At 36.5% G+C, this 20,690-nt stretch overlaps 2 protein-coding genes across 3 annotated transcripts; one reads left to right on the top strand and one right to left on the bottom strand.

The window, feature by feature from the left end:
• The first annotated feature begins 1,327 nt into the window (after window positions 1–1,327).
• aldh1l2 (aldehyde dehydrogenase 1 family, member L2) lies at window positions 1,328–17,673 on the top strand. 2 transcript variants are annotated; one of them, XM_052581567.1, is made up of 22 exons: window positions 1,328–1,538; window positions 2,982–3,126; window positions 5,741–5,975; window positions 6,453–6,618; window positions 6,735–6,836; window positions 6,935–7,024; window positions 7,482–7,616; window positions 7,729–7,854; window positions 7,948–8,039; window positions 8,791–9,058; window positions 9,130–9,257; window positions 9,430–9,580; window positions 9,655–9,725; window positions 9,808–9,913; window positions 13,533–13,620; window positions 13,846–13,939; window positions 14,099–14,198; window positions 14,286–14,384; window positions 14,476–14,641; window positions 15,432–15,537; window positions 15,656–15,855; window positions 15,948–17,673. In XM_052581567.1, exons 1-22 carry the CDS (start codon window positions 1,491–1,493, stop codon window positions 16,001–16,003), a joined length of 2,772 nt encoding a protein of 923 aa, XP_052437527.1. In that variant the 5' UTR covers window positions 1,328–1,490; the 3' UTR covers window positions 16,004–17,673. The 2 variants fall into 2 exon arrangements, with proteins under 2 accessions (XP_052437527.1, XP_052437535.1); XM_052581575.1 differs by lacking the exon at window positions 1,328–1,538 and having other exon boundaries at window positions 5,717–5,975.
• A 1,632-nt stretch (window positions 17,674–19,305) lies between these two features.
• LOC127977071 (NOP protein chaperone 1) lies at window positions 19,306–20,590 on the bottom strand. Its single transcript, XM_052581762.1, has 4 exons — window positions 20,404–20,590; window positions 19,902–19,973; window positions 19,671–19,804; window positions 19,306–19,574 (listed from the first exon to the last, which is right to left on the bottom strand). Exons 1-4 carry the CDS (start codon window positions 20,534–20,536, stop codon window positions 19,374–19,376), a joined length of 540 nt encoding a protein of 179 aa, XP_052437722.1. The 5' UTR covers window positions 20,537–20,590; the 3' UTR covers window positions 19,306–19,373.
• Window positions 20,591–20,690: the final 100 nt, after the last annotated feature.

Here is a 20,690-nt window from a genome sequence, read left to right as displayed (position 1 = left end):
CAATGGTGTACAGTACAGACCAAAAGTTTGGACACACCTTCTCATTCAAAGAGTTTTCTTTATTTTCATGACTATGAAAATTGTCGAGTCACACTGAAGGCATCAAGGGCTATTTGACCAAGAAGGAGAGTGATGGGGTGCTGCGTCAGATGACCTGGCCTCCACAGTCACCGGACCTGAACCCAATCGAGATGGTTTAGGGATGAGCTGGACCGCAGACAGAAGGCAAAAGGGCCAACAAGTGCTAAGCATCTCTCGGGGAACTCCTTCAAGACTGTTGAAGACCATTTCAGGTGACTACCTCTTGAAGCTCATCAAGAGAACGCCAAGAGTGTGCAAAGCAGTAATCAAAGCAAAAGGTGGCTACTTTGAAGAACCTAGAATATGACATATTTTCAGTTGTTTCACACTTTTTTGTTGTGTATATAATTCCATATATAATTCCACATGTGTTCATTCATAGTTTTGATGCCCTCAGTGTGAATCTACAATTTGCATAGTCATGAAAATAAAGAAAACTCTTTGAATGAGAAGGTGTGTCCAAACTTTTGGTCTGTACTGTACATGAACCACTAATTAAAAGAAATTTACAGAATCTTCTAGAAACCTCACAGCATGAATAACACACACACACACACATATCAGAGCTGTTTTCCTATCTGTCAAGGGTAACTAGCAGATAATATACAGCTTGATATCTGTCATGGAAAAGTAAACAGAAATGTGTCTGAACCATTTGCAAGATTCCTCCAATGCCAAAAAACTGACCTTGAGGTAAGGACCAAACACACACTCCCTGTTCTAACAGTAAAGCACTCTGATATGTTATTGGATGAAGAGTTTTGTTAGTCCAAGGATCATTTTAACTTCTATATTTAATATCACATTAAAAGTTCTCATGATTCTGCAGGTCTTAAAAAGTAATTAAGAGCAGATCATTTTAAATTCATGGCATTAAATGTTTCATAAATTGCAAAGAAAGAATGTCTTCCCAAGTATTTTTGTCTTGCTTTCCAATAACTATTGAAACATCCATAAATCAAGATACATTTACTTAAGGTGCAAAATGAAGACAAGTTTTGTTTTTTTGTGTTTTAAAAAACGAACAAAATTAAGTGAATTTATGCTTAAAAGAATAACAAATATCTGTCAGGAGTGTGAAAACTTACTTTCTCTTTGATTAAAGTTGATATTTCTGAGCCAGTGACAGATATTTGTTGTTCTTTTAAACATAAACTCACTTAATTTAATCAATTTAACAGAAAATAAGATTTCTGATTAAGCCTCCGTGACGTATGGCCCGGGAGCGCGCACGTACTGAACGTGCCTTCGCGTCAGTGAGCGTCGGTTCAGTCTGGTTCCGCTGCCACACTGACCACATACAGTCTGTCAGCGAACCGCAGGTGCGAGTTTACAGTACCGCATGTTGCCAGCCCACCACCCTGGACTTTTAACCTAATCTTTCTCTGAGTGTTTATAGTATTTTCACCATGTTGTGGACGGCGAACACGATTATGAGGAAATTCTCCTCGAGCTCTGTGAGTAAACGCATCGTCTGCATTGTTGATTTTGCCATAGATATAAATGAATAAATGAATGCATACGTGAAAAATGTGCTGTATTAACGGCAGAAACATGCATAGACCTCAAAATAAGTTTATAAATGTTGGTAAACTCTTAAATTACATTATCATACAGGGTTTCCCCATGTATAGTTATTGCAAGCATGCTGTCAGCTGATATATCCCAGTATCTTAATGCAATGTGGTAGGTGTTACACTTGTGCATTGATTCACTGCATATGCACATTTTAATGCAATGTTAATTAGATAGAGGATTTTATATAGTTAAACCGGTTTGGGATTTAGTGTTTGCCACGTTGCTTCGTCGGATTACTTCCAGTGGACAGATCCGTGGAGAGTTGCATCAGCAGGGGTGCGAGAATATGAAGGCAGATCATATTACTAATGTCACTATTACTAGAACATAAACTATAACTTAAGATCACATGTGCATTGATGGATAAACATGTTGCATGCATGATCTTGCTATGACAATCCATAATAAACTTCACTACATGTTTGCAAAAGAAACAGTGCTTGCGCTGGTTATGTCTCCCAGCAGCTCTTTAATTTTCACCCCATTATGCAGCACAGAGTTTCGCAATTTCAATGTATTTTATTGGCATGGTTGTTTTGCATACAACATTGCCAAAGCATCAGTATTTATTTAGACTCAAAACAAAAACACAAATAATAACAATACAAAAAATAATGGAATTTAATCAATTAAAAATGAACAATTATGTGATCATTTTTGTTATTTAGAAACACAAAAATACAATTCATGCAGACAATGAGGATATCTGAATTGATATTCTTTTGAAATGTTGTAAAAGATAATATTTTATTTATTCAAGCAATAAAAATAATAAATAATAATAATAATAAAATATATAATTTTTATCTTTATCGGAATTGAATGTCAAATAAAATAAGTAGTTTGGCATAAAATTTGTATTTTATTTATTTAATAATAAATAAAAACAATCATAAAATATATTATTTGTATCCGTAAACCATTGGTACTCCTTTTCACCATTATCTGAATTACATTTTTTGAAAGATTATTGAAAGAAAGAAAAGAACCGCTGAATTATTTGGTGTTTATTGATATTTACTGAATCTCTTATGGATTCAAACATGAATAAATAATAATATGTCTTTTATATATATTTTAAAACCATTTGTATTCTCTTTTTTTTATTATATTTGACATTTAGATTTGTTATTGACCCATAATCACTGAACACTGGTATATATGAAGATCAGAGCAATGGTTGGTTTCAGAGAACAAAGGGCCATATGTAATTAGACTGATTGTGTTTCATATTTTAATGTCAGTGACACTTTACAGTGAACATGTAGTTTTGTCTGGTGAGCTTGTTTTAAATGTTTTAACATCATAATACTGTTTCTTAGGCTTACTACCAAAACAAGCTGAAGCTGGCCTTGATTGGCCAGAGCCTGTTTGGACAGGAAGTGTACACGAACCTCCGCAAGCAGGGCCATAAAGTGGTGGGTGTATTCACAGTTCCTGATAAGGACGGCAAGGCGGACCCCCTGGGTGAGTGTCAGATGGGTGGGGGTGGGATAGAGTGGAGCACCAACCGTTTTTTGTCACTGTAGTGGTGTCATGGGGGCTGGGGAGTGTCACAGAAGTGGAAGTCAAAGATGGAAAACAGGAAAATGAGAGTTTTATGAACATCTCTAATCTAATTGTCAGGTTTGTTGATAACATTAAGGCTGTAATTGTTGTAAGGAACTCTTACAGGAAGTGAGGTCATCCTACATTAGTCACAACGCTGCATGCCTGAGCAGCACATTGGCTCACAGCTCTGTTGTGTGTAAGTGTTTGAGGTGCAGGGGCAGTTCAATGTTGGTCAGAAAAGAAGTAGTACATCCCGCATAATGACCACATTGTTTTGGTGAAATTGGTGTAAAGCCATGTGAGGTGAAAAGTCGCTTAGTGATCAGAGCATTTGTCAACCATGTGAGAACAAAGAGCAGACTCAAACATCCTTACAAGGGTTTGTATGAATCATTACCATACTTAGGACGTAAACACTTAGGATATTTAATGTTTAAAAAAATATTTATTATAGAATAATATTTAATAATTAAAATATTATGTATTAATAATTTAATTATAAAGTGCATGCATATTGATAAGTGCAAAAATAACATTTATAAACACACACACACACAAATAAATATATATATATATATATATATATATACACACACACACACACACACACACACACACACACACACATATATTGTGTTATTACAATAGAATTTTAAGATTAAAACATAATAATTTGTATTATAATTAAAAAAAAGTAGAATTCTAACATTTATTATACACCCACGTTTATTTTTAATATTTTTTTATTAATTAATTTAATCTGTTTATTTGCACTTTATCAAAATGCAATTAAATATTGAGTGATAATATCTTTATAGTTAGAATATACTGTATGGTTATATGTTATGTCATGTAGTATGAAATAGGGGTGTCCATGGTTAACCGGTTAACCGATTAACCGTTAAAAATTGTGTAACCGAGTGAAACATTTTGCTCGGTTAAGTGACGTCAATGGCGTGCATTGAATTTAGTTGTAATACATTTTTGCACCACCAGAGACCGCCAGAGCGCTCCCAGACATTTGTAATGTCCACAAGAAGAAGTCATTTTTCTAATATGAAGCGGGCTAATACGAGTGACGGGGCAAAATGCAAGTATTGCAATACAGTGCTTAGATATACTTAGTACAACCTCGTTGTTGTAATCTCAACAGCCAACACCCGGGCATCATTAGGCCGGTCAGGACACACTGGATGCGTGGCGTGTCTGTTTTTAATTCGGTTCCCATGTTAACAGGTTAGAGCTTGCCGACTGCCTGCGTGAGACGCGCGGCTCAGGCGCGGCTCGACGCGTGCATGCTAGAAATAGAACCGACGCCTTGTTGGAAGCGTTTCCAGGCAAAGTATAATAGGAAAATATGTTTATATGTCATTTTGTACACAAATACATATTAATTCATGACATTTTGATATTTGAAAGTCTATAGGTTGACATAAATTCAGATATAAATGTAATTTAAATAAAGAAATAAATAATTATCGATTTTCAAATATTGTACGTGTCAAACATAGTCATAGTCATAGCCTTAGCGAGGCGGCCGCGGAGTCTCCTTGTTACCTTTTGCCTTATACATTTTAGGCGTATTCTCAAATTCAGATTGTGTTAATGGGCGGCATTATTAGGCAGTTTTAATAGGACAATTTGACCGGAGAGATTAAATTTTGTCGGACATTCCTTTTTTTTTCGGCCAATGTCCGGAAATTACTATGGTTATGGTTACTATGGCACACTATGGTTAACCGAGTATTAACCGCTAAGGGCCTCGGTTAACGGTTAATGAAAAACTTGAGAACGTGCAGCCCTAGTATGAAACATATATACGTCTGTTTGTTTGTGGAAAATAATTTAGAGTTGCAGGATTTTACTTTAATTTCAATCAAATAAAATAGAAGTTCACGTGTATAGTATAAATTTAAAGGGATAGTTCACCCAAACGTGAACATTCTGTCATCATTCAAACACCCTCAAGTTGTTCCAAACCTGTACGAGTTTCTTTCTTCTGTTGAACACAAAGAAGATATTTTGAAGAATTGTAACCATTGACATCCATAGAATAAAAAAAATAATAATAAAAAAAACAGAATTTGATGACAGATGACAGATTTTTTGGGTGAACTATCCGTTAAAGTGGAAGGAACCAGGGAACATAATAAACTCCTTCGCTAGTATTTACATCTCAGGTTGAATTGTAGAATTAGTTGAAATGGAGTTCAAAAGTACACTGAATTGTTCGTTTTTGATCCATCTCCAACAAATCGTGATTTCATAATGTGCTGATTACCATTTTAATGACCGTATTGAGGTTATGAACGGCGCCGGGGTACTATAACTGAGTCTTTTGAAGTTGTTACAATCGTAGGACTTGGCCTACACTTAACCGTTTATGACTGAAATATTTCTAGATTCAGATATAAAAGACAAGGTCAGTTACTTAAGTATGCGTATTGATTTGATAAGTTCAATAAAGTCTGAATGTGGCAGGTGCAACCTTTATATAACTTCTCAGGATCAATCTCTCTCTGACCTTCAGCGGTGGTGGCGGAGAAGGACGGGACGCCGGTGTTTAAGTTCCCACGGTGGAGGGTGAAGGGTAAGCCCATCCCAGAGGTGGTGGAGGCGTACAAGGCGGTGGGCGCTGAACTGAACGTCATGCCCTTCTGCTCCCAGTTCATCCCCATGAACGTGATCGACTTCCCCAAACACGGCTCTATCATTTACCACCCCTCCATCCTGCCTAGGCACCGAGGTGCCTCCGCCATTAACTGGTGAGATGAGATGTTACCAAAATGTCATTCTGATATCTTTAAAACTACTGTATTTAGACACTTAAAATGAACAGTTGCTGATAGTTTACTCAACCTCAGGGCATCCCAAATGCAGATGAGTTTGTTTCTTTAACAGATTTGGAGAAATCTAGCATTAGATCACTTGCTCACCAATGGATCCTCTGCAGTGAATGGGTGCCGTCAGAATGAGAGTCCACGTGAATTTTGCAGCTTTTCAACTTCATAAGACATTAATTGATGGACTGGTGTGGATTACTTGTGGATTATCATGATGTTTTTTATTAGCGGTTTGGACTCTCATCCTGACGGCACCCATTCACTGCAAAGTATCCATTGGCGAGCAAGTGATGTAACACTACATTCTCACATCTCACTCTCACGTACGACTCACGTCTTGGATTTTCAGACAATTGTGGATGAATTATTTCTTTAAATTACATGTGTGTGTGTGTGCAGGACACTAATCGAGGGTGATAAGAAAGCAGGATTTAGTATATTCTGGGCTGATGATGGTTTGGACACCGGCCCCATCCTGCTGCAGAAGGAATGTCCAGTTGAGCCCAATGACACAGTGGACACACTTTATAACCGCTTTCTGTTTCCAGAGGGAATCAAGGCAATGGTAAACTAACTATGAGGAAAATATCCAAAATGATTTTTAATGCAAACTAAATGTTAGATTTTGACTCCTGTGAGGTTCACGAAACCTGATCTTACTTCCAAATTGTGTTCAAACAGGTAGAAGCTGTTCAGCTCATTGCAGACGGCAAAGCTCCCAAGATCCCTCAGTCTGAAGAAGGAGCCAGCTATGAGGGAATCCAAAAGAAATCCAATGCAAAGGTGAGACACAAAGATAGTTATGTAAAACAGTCATAAGCTGTGTTTATACGGCTCCAAAGGATCAGCAACTCTGTCAATCTCTGCCTCTCTTTCTCCAGGTGAATATGGCTCAGCCAACAGAGGTCATCCATAACTGGATCCGTGGTCATGATAAAGTTCCGGGTGCCTGGGTTGTTATTGATGGAAAGGTGTGTTTTCTAAACAGCAAAGTGTGTTTAAATCTTGATCGTAATGGGACCACAAAAAGAAACATATACATTAAATAAAATTTATATTTTAAGTGCTCCATTTTGGTACAATAATACAATATAATATATTAATATTTGTTTAAAATAATGCAAAAATATTACTTAAAAGTTATTTAAACTATTGTAAATGAAAAAGAAAATAGTTATACATTTTAAAATGGAAATTCTTTAGAAAAGTCTTTAGAATATCATGATAAATATTTTACTCACATAGTATTAAATAAATCGAAATATGTATGTTTTTATTATAGTTAAGGGCTTCCTTGTTGGGTAGTCTTCATATTTGGTATCAAAAATTCAATTTAGGCAAACCCAAGACTAATTTTGATGGTCCTGCTATAAGTTGATGATGTTTGTGTGTGTGTGTGTGTGTGTGTGTGTGTGTTTTGTTCTGTAGCCAGTAACGCTGTACAGCTCATCGATGCTGAGCGGGTCAGTGCCCACAGGTCAGCCAATCGAGGTGGAAGGGGCATCTCAGCCTGGACTCATTGCCAAATCTGGGCTTATTCTGTTCGGGACTGATGGAAAAGCGGTTTGTTTCTGGTCTTTTATCTCCTTAAATTCTAGGTTTTCAATGCTTTAACTGTGTGCTACCAATTCATAATAAAGGGTATTAACTGCTTTAACGTAAAATCTCTATGCAGCTCCAGGTAAAGAACCTGCAGTTTGAGGATGGAAAGATGATTCCTGCATACAAATACTTCTCATCAGAGGAGACTGCCAGTCTGGATCTCACAGATGATGAGAAGAAAATGGCAGAGGAGATCAGGGTATGTGTATGTTTATCTGCCTCAGAAATGCATTATGTTATACTGTATATTTGGGCAATTATGTCATTTGTTTATTGTTTCCTATGTTTCTAGGTGATCTGGAAAGGTATTCTGAGTAATGTTCCAGTTATTGATGACACGACTGATTTCTTTAAGTCTGGAGCTGCTTCTATGGATGTAGTCAGGTGGGTCTGACCATCAGTTATTTATTTATTATGTTTATTTTAATTTATCTTATTTATGTACTTTAGAGTATTTACTAATATTTTAAATTAGCTTTTATTTGTAAAAAAATGTTTTTGTCATTTTTATTAAAGTAATTTTTTTTTTATGTATTTATTTTTATAGTTTTAGTCAATTTTATTAATATTTTTCTTTCTTTCTCTTTCAGTAATTTATATTCCTGGTTTAGTATTTTTAGTATTCAAGCTTATTTTTTGTTAGTTTCTAATTGTTTTTTATTTAAATGTTCATCATATATTCTTATACAGTATTTTCAGCTTTATTTCAATCACTGACTTCAAGTAGTTTTGTAAAATTTTTCACTTTAGTTAACAATAATAACTGAAACTATGCAGCAAAAACATAGTGATATTTGTGTCACGACCATGATTACGTCAACATGATTTACCACATTTACATATCAATGTTGATTCAGTACTTATCATCATTATTTTGTACTTGTAAGGGGGACGGAAAAAGGTCATGCAAATTTGCAAAACTAAATTACAATCATTTTTTGAAGGATTCTTAGTAGGACTGGTTGTTAAAGATCCCTAACTTTCAGCACAACAATTGAATGGGGATGTCATCTTGTGGGGGGTGAAATTTGGCACAGATCTCATGGTGCCACCAGTGCAACACATCTTCAGTAGAATTAGACCTTTATGAACATTATAAGTGGTTTAATGGTGTTATTGTGATTGTTTGGTTTAGATTGGTAGAGGAGCTGAAGCAGAAATGTGGAGGAGTTCAGCTTCAGAATGAGGACGTCTACATGGCCACCACCTTCCAGAGCTTCATCCAGATGTTCGTCCGCCGCCTGCGCGGAGAAGACCAGGAGGAGGAGCTGGTCATTGATTACGTGACAAAAGACATCAATAACATGACAGTGAAGATGCCCTATCAGTGTTTTATCAACGGCAAGTTCGAAGATGCCGAAGATGGAAAGACATACAACACGGTGAACCCAACGGATGGCTCGGTATGTTTAGTCGTCTCAAACACACACTTAAACTCATCCCTGGCATGTCTAATGGTTGTGTTGTGTTTCAGGTGATCTGTAAGGTTTCATATGCATCTGTGGCAGATGTGGACAGAGCGGTTAGTGCAGCCAAAGAGGCCTTTGATAATGGACCTTGGGGTAAGATGAACCCTCGTGACCGCGGACGGCTGCTCTACCGGTAAGATGTGTTGGAGACTTTTGTTGACTTTTTTTTGAGCCACTGGATCAATATTTGACTCATTATTAAAATTTGCAAAACCAAGAATTGATTTCTCAGAGAACTTCCTGTTGGCAGTTTACATACTTTATTTGCCACAAAAAGGGAACTTTTTGACTTCTTTTGTGTGTAGCTTGGCTGACCTGATGGAGGAACACCAGGAGGAGCTGGCCACTATTGAGACGATTGACTCTGGTGCCGTTTATACTCTGGCTTTGAAAACACACGTCGGCATGTCCATTCAGACGTTCAGATACTTTGCTGGCTGGTGTGACAAGATCCAGGTGTGTGTGTGTTTGTTTTCTCTCAGGCCTTCATTTTATAATTTCCTGTCGCTTACGCATCTTGTTTCTGGCAGGGCTCAACGATACCCATCAATCAGGCCAGACCCAATCGCAACCTCACCTTTACAAAGAAAGAGCCTCTGGGGTGAGTGATTGTAAATGTGTGTGTGAAGGTATACGCATTTGAGAAGCGTAAAGGTGTAACATGATGCCTGTTTGTATCTCAGTGTGTGTGCCATAGTGATTCCTTGGAATTACCCACTTATGATGTTGGCATGGAAGAGTGCAGCCTGTCTGGCGGCAGGAAACACACTCGTCTTGAAACCCGCTCAGGTAAAAAACGCAAATACAAAAACATTTTTTATCAATCATCATTGTTATAAATTATTAATTTGAAAAAATTTACAATATGCAGAATCGTAAAAAAATAAGGCAAAATGTTATATGAGATGGAAAAAAATGTAAACATGAAAAAAAAAAAAAAAACATCACAAAGTCATATATTTTAAATTAGGGATGTCAACGATTAATCGATGATCGATTAATTGTCGATAAGAGATGCAGACGATTAAGGCTATGGATGGTCGGTTAACCGATTCAATGTTGGGCTGCGTGCGGCTCATGCGCACTCAACACGTGCGAGCGGCTGTGAGTGACGGTGACGATATATAAAAGCATCATCATTGATTCACAATGTACAAATTAAGCTTTTAATGTGATTTAAACTTTAAAGTACATTAAAATAGAAACAACATAAAAGTTCTTCAACATTAAATGCAATAGAAATGTAGTTACTAATCATTTCATCAGATAACTGTTTTATATCGTGCGCTTTGCAGGGCTGCGGGACACAGTGACAGGACAGGTAGTCTATTCATTCCTACAACTTGTTAATTCATTCCTACGAATTATTAATGTGGCAATTGTCCATGTTTCATTAATTTTGTTCCCTAAATAACCCATGATTTAAGTGAAATAAGGGAACAAATTAATAAATCGAACGAATTCTTAATTCATGAAATCTTTAATTTCCCTTCCCATGTTTACCACAGTAAGAGATGCGAAAACAGTTATTAAAAGCAAAAGATAATAAAATAAACCTGGGAAATAAGAGGGTTAGACTATGAAGATTTAGGAAAAGAAACGATGCCTAAATATAGGCTACTGAATTTGTGGAAATTCGTGACCAACCGGCAAACCAGAACAAAGCCGCGTAAATGAAGACTATGGGGTCCAAAAGCATGGTCGCGATCTAACATTTTCCAGTTAACCTATTATTCCTCTAATAAACAAAGCTTTTATACCACACTTGTCATAATCAGGTCTTATCATTTCTAAATAAATAATTGCTGGATTCAAAACAGCGATTAATAGGCGCTGTGACCGACACATTCCTGGAGCATTCACTGCTGTCACTAAACGGTGACGCCGAGCATCGTTCACAAGTTTCTGCATGGACCTGACTAGGGCACAGGTTCTAAGCCCTGGGACAAAATGGGATGCTTTAAGGAAAATTTATAGCCTACTAAGTAATAGGCCCAACATAAAAATAACAATTTGTTTTCATGTTTTTTTTTTTTTTTTTTTTTTAAATAGGCTATGCGAAATATATCCGACTTAAATAGGCTAATTAAGATTAACGGATTTAAAACAGAAGTGTGGGCGCTCCATAAGTTCACAAAAAAAAAAAAAAAAGGATGACAACGCATTCTGTTTGTTTGCTTTATTTTACAAGAGCACAAATTTTCTGTTTTTATTGTGAGTGTGCACAAATGAAAGTAAACACTTTTGCGGAAAAGATATATTTTTTTTAATGTCTCAGCTGTTTCGATCGCCCCGGAGCCTGCTGCACACGTATATTCTAGCGATTCAAACTTACATCGCAGTCTGTTCATTATCAAAATAAAATGTCAACTAAACATTAAAAGGTTACACTGGTCAGTTTAAATAGACCGTAGTATACCGGTCCTCTCTGCTGTTCCAAGGACGTTTTTGCTCATATGAAGAGGATCATCTTTTCCGTCTATATGCGAATGCGTGTTAAGTACAAGCCTAGTTTACATTATAAATAATAGTTTAACATTCAAATACATTGCGAATATGGAAACATTTCGATTTGTGCCGAATGAGACATGAGCAATAACCTCCAAATAAATCTAGCCAAAGCTGTGTTTTGGTGCAGCAGCGCCGATGTAGTTCACTTAATGTGCAGCGCAGTCACACGCGCTCCACATTTCGGATAATTTTATACAATAATGTCAGTTGAAAACATTGCAATTGTACTTTAAAATACAACAACGAGCACCACAAAACCATTTAAAGAGGCGCATTCAGCGTTCTCCGTGCGGGATTGGAAACTGTCAACAAAGTAAAATGACCTCAAAAGTATGGCGCGCTCTCTTCATTTTATCAAATTATCATAATCGCATCTATTCATTTTATAATCCTGCTACTAGCATTTTATTCAGACTAAAACCTCTTTAATTCAAGTGAGAAAGCGTTTTGTGTGTGTGTGTGGCTTTTGCACATCCTGTCATACCGCTGACTGCGTGCCTGCAATAGACGCATTTTGCAGTATTATGGTTAACGATTAATCGATTAATTGATCGTTAATTTAAACGACGATCGATCATGGAAATAATCGAAATTTGACATCCCTATTTTAAATATACTGTAAGAATCCCGAAACGATAGCAAGTGCACCCTCAGTTGATACTGTAATGATGAAACAGACTGAGCAAACTTGAGCTCTGGAGAACTTTTAATGTTTCTGGTAACAGCGTGTTTTTGCTGTGGTGGGAAATGTAGCCAATCACAGTTTTTGTTTAGTGTTCGCTCTCATTATGAATCTTCTCTCATTCACCAACAATGACACAATGTGAGTAATAGATTCATTATGCAGTGTAGACAACTTTCCCGATTTCATGTTTTCCTTTGTCTTTGGAGTGTTAAAAGCTGGTCGTGCATACAGAAGATCCGTAAAGTCACAAAGATTAAAGTCTCAAACCCAAAGAGATATTCTTTATAAAAGTGAATGCTCAGCCAGATCTACCTAATACGCCACGTTCAAACATGCCCCCACATGTCTACGCCACTGTGGAAAGATTTGCACTGTGGGGAGATTTTGAACAGTACAACCCAAATATTCGAGTGTTTGGAGCGCATTTTATGTAGGAAGGCTTCCTGAACCTGGTAAGGGGTGTAACATTTCCGTCACACGCGTGAGGAATTCAGCCAGTCATAACATCCTGGATAGATGGCCAATCAGAGCACACCTCGCTTTTCAGAACGATGAGCTTTGTAAAAAATCGACGCGTTTCAGAAATGCAGGGCATAGAAGAGCAACAACAATGTACATTATGTGAAATTAATGTGTTTTTTCAATCTTAAACCATCTGAACACATTGCATTACACAAAATAATATTATTTTTATATGACCCCTATAATGGAACGTTGTGTGATGGCTTACTGAGATGTGTGACAGCTTTTTAGCGATTGTAAAGTGAGTGGTCTTTCACACTTTCTAGGCTATGTAGGTATAAATTATAATAATTATATTATAAATTATCATAATTATAATCCATTGAATAAAAGTATTGTTTTTCATGCTGCTATGAGAACCGATGGCTGCAATGTTTTGGAAGTAAATATAAATGCCTGATTCACTCTGAGTCTGCAGTTGACATAGTGATACTAGCAAAAATATGGCATGCTTTATATCAAAATATATGCATGCAAGTGCAGACTAATAGATAACTAGAAAAATAATTGTATTAGTATACTTTAAATTCCATTCCAATTATTTGTCAAAGTAATGCCTTGTAAATAATCGTAAATGTCTCACTGTTCTTTCACATATTACCTTTGCACTTTAATATAAAACCCTCACTAATGTCATATACTCATTAGACATACAAACTAGACATCGGTTCTCTTGATGTTTTTTTCCAGGTAACCCCACTAACTGCGCTGAAGTTTGCTGAGTTGACAGTCAAAGCTGGCATTCCCAAAGGAGTTATCAACATTGTACCAGGATCAGGTATCAGGATTCGATTCAGCGTTCTGGCTGTTTAAACGAACAGAAATCTCATTTATAGTAATGCACTTGGCAAGATGTAAGTAGAAATGTCCAGCTTATCTGTTTTTCTTAAAGCACATAATAATAGAATTTTTTATTTTTTTTTTACTAACTCTAAATGATATTGTGCATTAATCAGCAGCTAATGTTACTTTCTGACTTCTTATGATGACCTCTTTGTCTCAGGTGGTCTGGTCGGGCAGAGGATGTCTGATCACCCTGATATCCGTAAGCTGGGTTTCACAGGATCTACTCCCATTGGCAAACAAATCATGAAAAGGTGAGTCCTATTCATGTAATTGAACTCAAATCAATACTGTAGTCGATTACTCTATTGCCATTACTCAAATATATCATTCATAACAGTGAATCATTCAAACGGCTTACATGGGTCTTTGAAAGAGCCTCCAGCTGATGATTTGTGTTGTTTCTGTCGCAGCTGTGCGGTCAGTAATTTGAAGAAGGTTTCTCTGGAGCTGGGCGGCAAATCTCCCCTCATCATCTTCAGCGACTGTGACATGGACAAAGCAGTGAGAATGGTGAGAGGAGACAGCTATTGCCAGAAGATAACAGAAGCCAGCTCATCGTCCTCTTGAACTTCATGTGCATTTGTGTGTACGTTGCAGGGCATGAGTTCTGTTTATTTCAACAAGGGTGAAAACTGCATCGCTGCAGGCCGGCTGTTTGTTGAGGAGTCCATTCATGACGAGTACATCAGAAGAGTGGTGTGTGTTTCCATCGTACATTGATTGTATTTTAAAGCTACAAGCTGCTTCTTGGTGATGACATACTGGTATGTTTTTTTTGTGTGCTCAGGTTGAAGAAATCAAGAAGATGAAGATTGGAGATCCTTTGGATCGTTCCACAGATCACGGACCTCAGAACCACAAAGCCCACCTGGACAAACTGGTGGAGTACTGTGAGATCGGCGTTAAGGAGGGGGCAACGCTTGTCTACGGTGGGAGACAGGTGGACAGACCAGGTGAGACCTCCAATCTAATCAGACATCCATTATTTAAAAGGGTTTGTGAACATAAATTTGTTTTGTAAATTTAATGTATGCATTATTCCCAGTGTTATTTGTAGTATAATGTATATACTATTTTGGTATTTCTTAATATTTTGAAATGGCTTTTATTTTTAGATTTTAAGTTATACTAGTTTCGTTTGTGTGTAGCATTCTTATTAGTTATATATAATTATATATAAATGTAAATTTTATTTTATATATATATATATATATATATATATATATATATATATATATATATATAATATTTTTATTTATATTATATTTTTATTTATATTATATTTTTATTTCAGTTTTAGTTTTATCCGTATTAGTACTTTATCTTATTTCAGTCAGCTTTTAAGGTACCATTTCTCATTTTCATTTTAAACATTTTTGTTTAATTTAAAACATTCAATTATTTAATTTTAAAGTTTTAGTAATTTTATGTAATTTTGTCATTTTATTAATTAGAAAAAAATAGGCTGCCAAGGCACCATTTTTCTAATTTTTTTTTTACGTTTTAAGATTTTCATTTTATTAGTTTTAGTCATTTTATGAGATTTGTCATTTTTATTAGTTTTTTTTTCTTCTTTTTTCAGTATTTTAAAAACTTTAACTTAATTATTTCAGTTAGTTACCAAAGTGTTTCATCTAATATGTGTTTTATTTCAGCTTTCTATTTGTTACCAAAAATGATTTATTTTTTTTAGTTGTTAATTTAGTTACTCCCTTTGTAATATCTAACTATTTATGTTTACAGGCTTTTTTATGGAGCCCTCAGTCTTCACAGACGTAGAGGACCACATGTTCATTGCCAAAGAGGAATCATTTGGCCCTGTTATGGTGGTATCCAAATTCAAAGATGGGTAAGCTGGCTTTTTTAACCTTATTAGGACTTGTGTCAGTCTAACTTGCAGGATGATCTAAATTTTAGTCAGGAGCTCATTTGAATAATGTCTAAAATGGTTGTTTGTTGCTCATCAGTGATGTAGATGGAGTTCTGAGCAGAGCCAATAACACAGAGTTCGGCCTGGCCTCTGGAGTCTTCACCCGGGACATCAACAAGGCCATGTATGTGAGCGAGAGACTGGAGGCGGGAACTGTGTTCGTTAACACCTACAACAAAACCGATGTGGCGGCTCCATTTGGAGGCTTCAAACAGTCCGGCTTTGGGAAAGACCTTGGTAAGAGTGAACAAAACACAGTCTGTATCATTCCTCTGTATCACTCTAAAACCAGTTTCATGACAATGAAGATCATGTGCATGTGTATACAGGTGAGGAAGCCCTGCATGAGTACCTAAGGACTAAAGCTGTGACAGTGGAGTATTGATGAAACCTGTGGTGGAGAAGACTGCATGCCCCGTGACTGCAGCTCAAAGTGGCTGGATTGTCTCAATGCAGGTTTAATAGAAAAAGCATTTCCTGCCATGACTATACTGATGTGCCTACTTTTTTTTTTACTGGAAATGTTTGGAATAGGACAAATGGAAAAATGGCAAAAGACCTCCAAGTGAACCCGAGGACACAGGATCAATCACAAATCAGATCAAGCATTGTTTTTAATTAGCAGACACTGAAATATCATACTGAGGTGAAGTGAATCATCAAAAAAAAAATTTTACACTATAATGATCTTGAGCATTTCCTAACCATGTTTCCAGTGACAAGTAATTTGTCTGTCCACACGGAGTGTGAAACTGCTGCATGGTGATTTTGCTGTGACGCTGAAACAAAGATAGAAACCAAGTAACCAACAAAATGTCCTGTCGCTCATCATATCACAACTGGTTAGGACGAAACTGTTCATTTACCGTTTAAAGTTTGGGGTCAGTAAGATTTTTTTTATGTCTGGTGCTGACCAAGGCATTAGATTTCTGTCATATGTACATCAGTTTGACTTAGTCATCACTGAAAACATACTACTAAATATATTGTAGAAACTTATTTACTGTATTGTGGCATTGCATCTGAATTGAATTTGACCAAAAATACTGTAAGAACAGTAATGTTGTGAAATATGATCACAATTTAAAATGTGTTTTCTGTCATTTATTCCTGTGATGCAAAGTTACATTTTCAGCAAATCATTCTGATATGCTGATTTTATAAATTTCTTATTATAAATTGTTGAAAATAGTTGTTCTTAATTGTTTTGTGGAAACAGTGATACTTTTTTCAGGATTCTATGATGAATAGAAAGGTTTTTTTGTAACACCATGTCTTTACGGTAATTTTTCATCCATTTAATTTATCCTTCATGAAGAATATTCTTTTCTATATATATATATATTTAAAAGAAAATACTGACCCTAAACTTTTAAATGGTGGTGTTTGTGGCTTAAGTGGATTAAACCAATTGCGCGCACACACACACACACACACACACACAGGTATATTAAAACCATGACATCACTGCCACTTAATGAAATCTGTATTACCATATTTGTACATCCCAAGGGATTTTAATACGCATAGCATTTACACAGCACTCCTTTTTATTAGAATAACTGTATATATTGTATCAGAGGATATGACAACTTGTCTTATATATTTAATTTTGCATTCCAGACAGATTATTGGAAAGGGAAACAATATAAACACACTATTCTTTCTGAAAGTATTTATTTTGTACAAAAATATCGGTTATGCTTTATAGTAGCTTACTCTTGAATTCAATACAATGTGAAGTATTCTGACACATTCTCTGTTAAAATGACTGAAAATATCTGTTGCCCAATGTTTACTGAAGATTTGTGATGCTTTTGTTATGCATACCATGAACACTTCAAGCAATGATACGCATTTGGTAAAAGATGAAATGTTATCATATGCAGATGTTAATATGAGTATTTCAGGATCTGTTTAAGCTGTCAGTCATACTGAAAGTGTCATATTGCCAAACAGTTTTACACACAACAGTATTTCAACTTTATATCAACTACATACACAATGTAAGGAGCGTCAGGAAACCATTTTTACAATAAAGAATGTAAATTGCAACTGTTTTTCTTGATTGAAACACTGAACTTTGAATATAGTTAATGCCAGAATACAATCCAATTTTCAATTATAGAGACAAAAAAAAGAGACCAAGTTTTAGTCTCCCCAGACTAAAAATGAAAATTTGCTGAACATGTACTCACCCTCAGGCCATGAAAGATGTACAGGTGCTGGTCATATAATTAGAATATCATCAAAAAGTTGATTTATTCCACTAATTCCATTCAAAAAGTGAAACTTGTATATTATATTCACTCATTACACACAGACAAGATATATTTCAAATGTTTATTTCTTTTAATTTTGATGATTATAACTGACATCTAAGGAAAATCCCAAATTCAGTATCTCAGAAAATTAGAATATTGTGAAAAGGTTCAATATTGAAGACACCTGGTGCCACACTCTTATCAGCTAATTAACTCAAAACACCTGCAAAGGCCTTTAAATGGTCTCTCAATCTAGTTCTGTAGGCTACACAATTATGGGGAAGACTTCTGACTTGACAGTTGTCCAAAAGACCACTTTTGACACCTTGCACAAGGAGGTCAAGACACAAAAGGTCATTGCAAAAGAGGCTGGCTGTTCACAGAGCTCAGTATCCAAGCACATTAATAGAGAGGCGAAGGGAAAAAAAAGTGTACAAGCAATAGGGATAACCACACCCTGGAGAGGATTGTGAAACAGATCCCATTCAAAAATGTGGGGGAGATTCACAAAGAGTGGACTGCAGCTGGAGTCAGTGCTTAAAGAACCACTACACACAGATGTATGCAAGACATGGGTTTCAGCTGTCGCATTTCTTGTGTCAAGCCACTCTTGAACAACAGACAGCGTCAGAAGCGTCTTGTCTGGGCTAAAGACAAAAACGACTGGACTGCTGCAGAGTGTTATGGTGTTAAGTTATGTTCTCTGATGAAAGTAAATTTTGCCATCTCATCATCTGGTGTTGGTCCACTGTGTTTTCTGAGGTCCAAGGTCAACGCTGCTGTATACCAGAAAGTTTTAGAGCACTTCATGCTTTCTGCTGCTGACCAACTTTATGGAGATTCAGATTTCATTTTCCAACAGGACTTGGACCCTGCACACAGTGCCAAAGCTTCCAGTACCTAGTTTAAGGCCCATGGTATCCCTGTTCTTAATTGGCCAGAAAACACGCCTGACCCCATACAAAATATATTGGGTATTGTGAAGAGGAAGATGCTATATGCCAGACCCACGAATGCAGAAGAGCTGAAGGCCACTATCAGAGCAACTTGGGCTCTCATAACACCTGAGCAGAGCCACAGACTGATCGACTCCATGCCATGCCACATTGCTATAAGATTGACATCTTATAAAGTTGAAAGCTGTGTGTTTATAAGAAACAAATCCACCATCAAGATGTTTTTAACCTGACGTTGCATCCACTGATGCTCAAGTAATGTAATGGTAAATTTCTCTAAATCTAATGATGAAACAAACTCATCTCCATTCTATATATACTGAGGGTGAGTACATTTAAAAAAAATTGTTAACTCTTCCTTTAATCATTCACCCTCTGGATAAAAACATCTTCAAATAACTTGAAATGCCAGTCTGCCAGCTCACTTGGACATAAAATCACAGCTCTGTGCTCTTTCCAAACAGCAACAGGGTTATATATTTCTTTTATTAGGCACAGGACTCTTGCAGAGTTCAAGTTGGCAGTATGTGTTCTCTCACTCGCTCTCTTTCCCCAACACCTGGATGTTGGCCTTTCTCTTTGTGTCACCTGGAAGTTTGAGTGTCTTTGCAGTGACAGTTTGCACCTCTTCCTCTGAGCTGTCTTCCTCTGATGATGATGATGATGATGATGATGATGACGACAACTCATCTTCTTCACTGCTGTCTGAATCCTCCAGTTCAACCACAGCCACGTCCTGCAGTGTAAACATATCCGGTTATTATGGGAAAAGTGAAAGATTTGTATAATTAGACACGTTATGAGTGACAGCTGGCGGAAAGAGGAGACACACCATCTCGATGACTTTCTCTGCATCCTCCACACTCTCAATGTCAAAGAAACCAGCAGGAGCCTCGTCCATCTGTTGTCTTAGAGACTCATTGGCTTGGGCGATTTGAGGCAGGAAACTTTGCAGCCTGTCCAAGACTAGCACACAGAATATGCATTATAGCAAAAATGAATGAAACCATTATAATTATAGCATATGGCCTACAAATACAACTGATGACATGAACATACTCACCACTACTTTTGGGGACCCTTGCTGTCTGCAGCGAGGCACTTTTAGAGTTCAATAGAAGTTTCTCATGGATTCCTGGAGACATCAAAGTTAACGATTTATTTATGATGAAGTGTTCCCCAATATATGTATTTGGCAACAAAGCACATTTTCAGTTTCATTTTAAGATTTCTTCTACATTATGATTTGAGAGGAGTTCTTCTCAATAGATCAAATGTTAATTTAGAGTTTACTTTATAGGTTAACTGACTTATAGTTGGTTTTCTAAAATGAAATGATACTCCACTTTTTTTTTAAAAACATATATATTCATGGTTGAAGCTAAACTTTGCAGGACATCGGCACTCCAGGACCGACGCTGCGTATCCCTGCTGCGATACAAGAAAGTTTCTGTATTGATCTGTTACAGTTAGAGAGACGAGATTCTCTCCGTAAACTCAGTGTCTGCTTCTTAATTATCTGTAAACCTGGAATCGAGTCTTTTTTTTTTCAAAGAACGTCTCACCTTTCCCGTTGCCACAAGTCAACAAGTCTCTAGAAGAAGCTTTCTTGACGTTGTTTTGTTTTTGAGCCATGGTTAGTTCTTCACATGTACAAAATAAATTCACTTGTGTCCACATGTGTTTTTCTAAAACCATAGACTTCCGTGTTGTATGGTCGAGTCACTGTTGGCGCCCGCTAGAGTTTTGGATGTAACGTTACGTGTGAAAGTTACTAACATACAATAACATAACATAACATTTTGGTGTAGAACCTCAAATAACTAGAAGTATAAAATTTCTCAAATATTTT

This window comes from Carassius gibelio, chromosome A4, assembly GCF_023724105.1.
Source record: "Carassius gibelio isolate Cgi1373 ecotype wild population from Czech Republic chromosome A4, carGib1.2-hapl.c, whole genome shotgun sequence".
NCBI lineage: Eukaryota > Metazoa > Chordata > Actinopteri > Cypriniformes > Cyprinidae > Carassius > Carassius gibelio.
The sequence above is the reverse complement of the archived record's forward strand: the minus strand, read 5'-3'. Positions and strand labels throughout refer to the sequence as shown.

Bases quoted from the DNA above. Each gene is read 5' to 3' on its own strand.
- aldh1l2 (XM_052581567.1), top strand. From the start codon at position 1,491: ATGTTGTGGACGGCGAACACGATTATGAGGAAATTCTCCTCGAGCTCT. The intron at 9,914-13,532 runs GTAAAAAACGCA...GTTTTTTTCCAG, and splicing joins TCGTCTTGAAACCCGCTCAG to GTAACCCCACTAACTGCGCT. The intron at 14,199-14,285 runs GTGAGAGGAGAC...TGTACGTTGCAG, and splicing joins TGGACAAAGCAGTGAGAATG to GGCATGAGTTCTGTTTATTT.
- LOC127977071 (XM_052581762.1), bottom strand. From the start codon at position 20,536: ATGGTTTTAGAAAAACACATGTGGACACAAGTGAATTTATTTTGTACA. The intron at 19,974-20,403 runs GTGAGACGTTCT...TGATGTCTCCAG, and splicing joins GACTTGTGGCAACGGGAAAG to GAATCCATGAGAAACTTCTA. The intron at 19,575-19,670 runs GTGTGTCTCCTC...TTTACACTGCAG, and splicing joins CAGAGAAAGTCATCGAGATG to GACGTGGCTGTGGTTGAACT.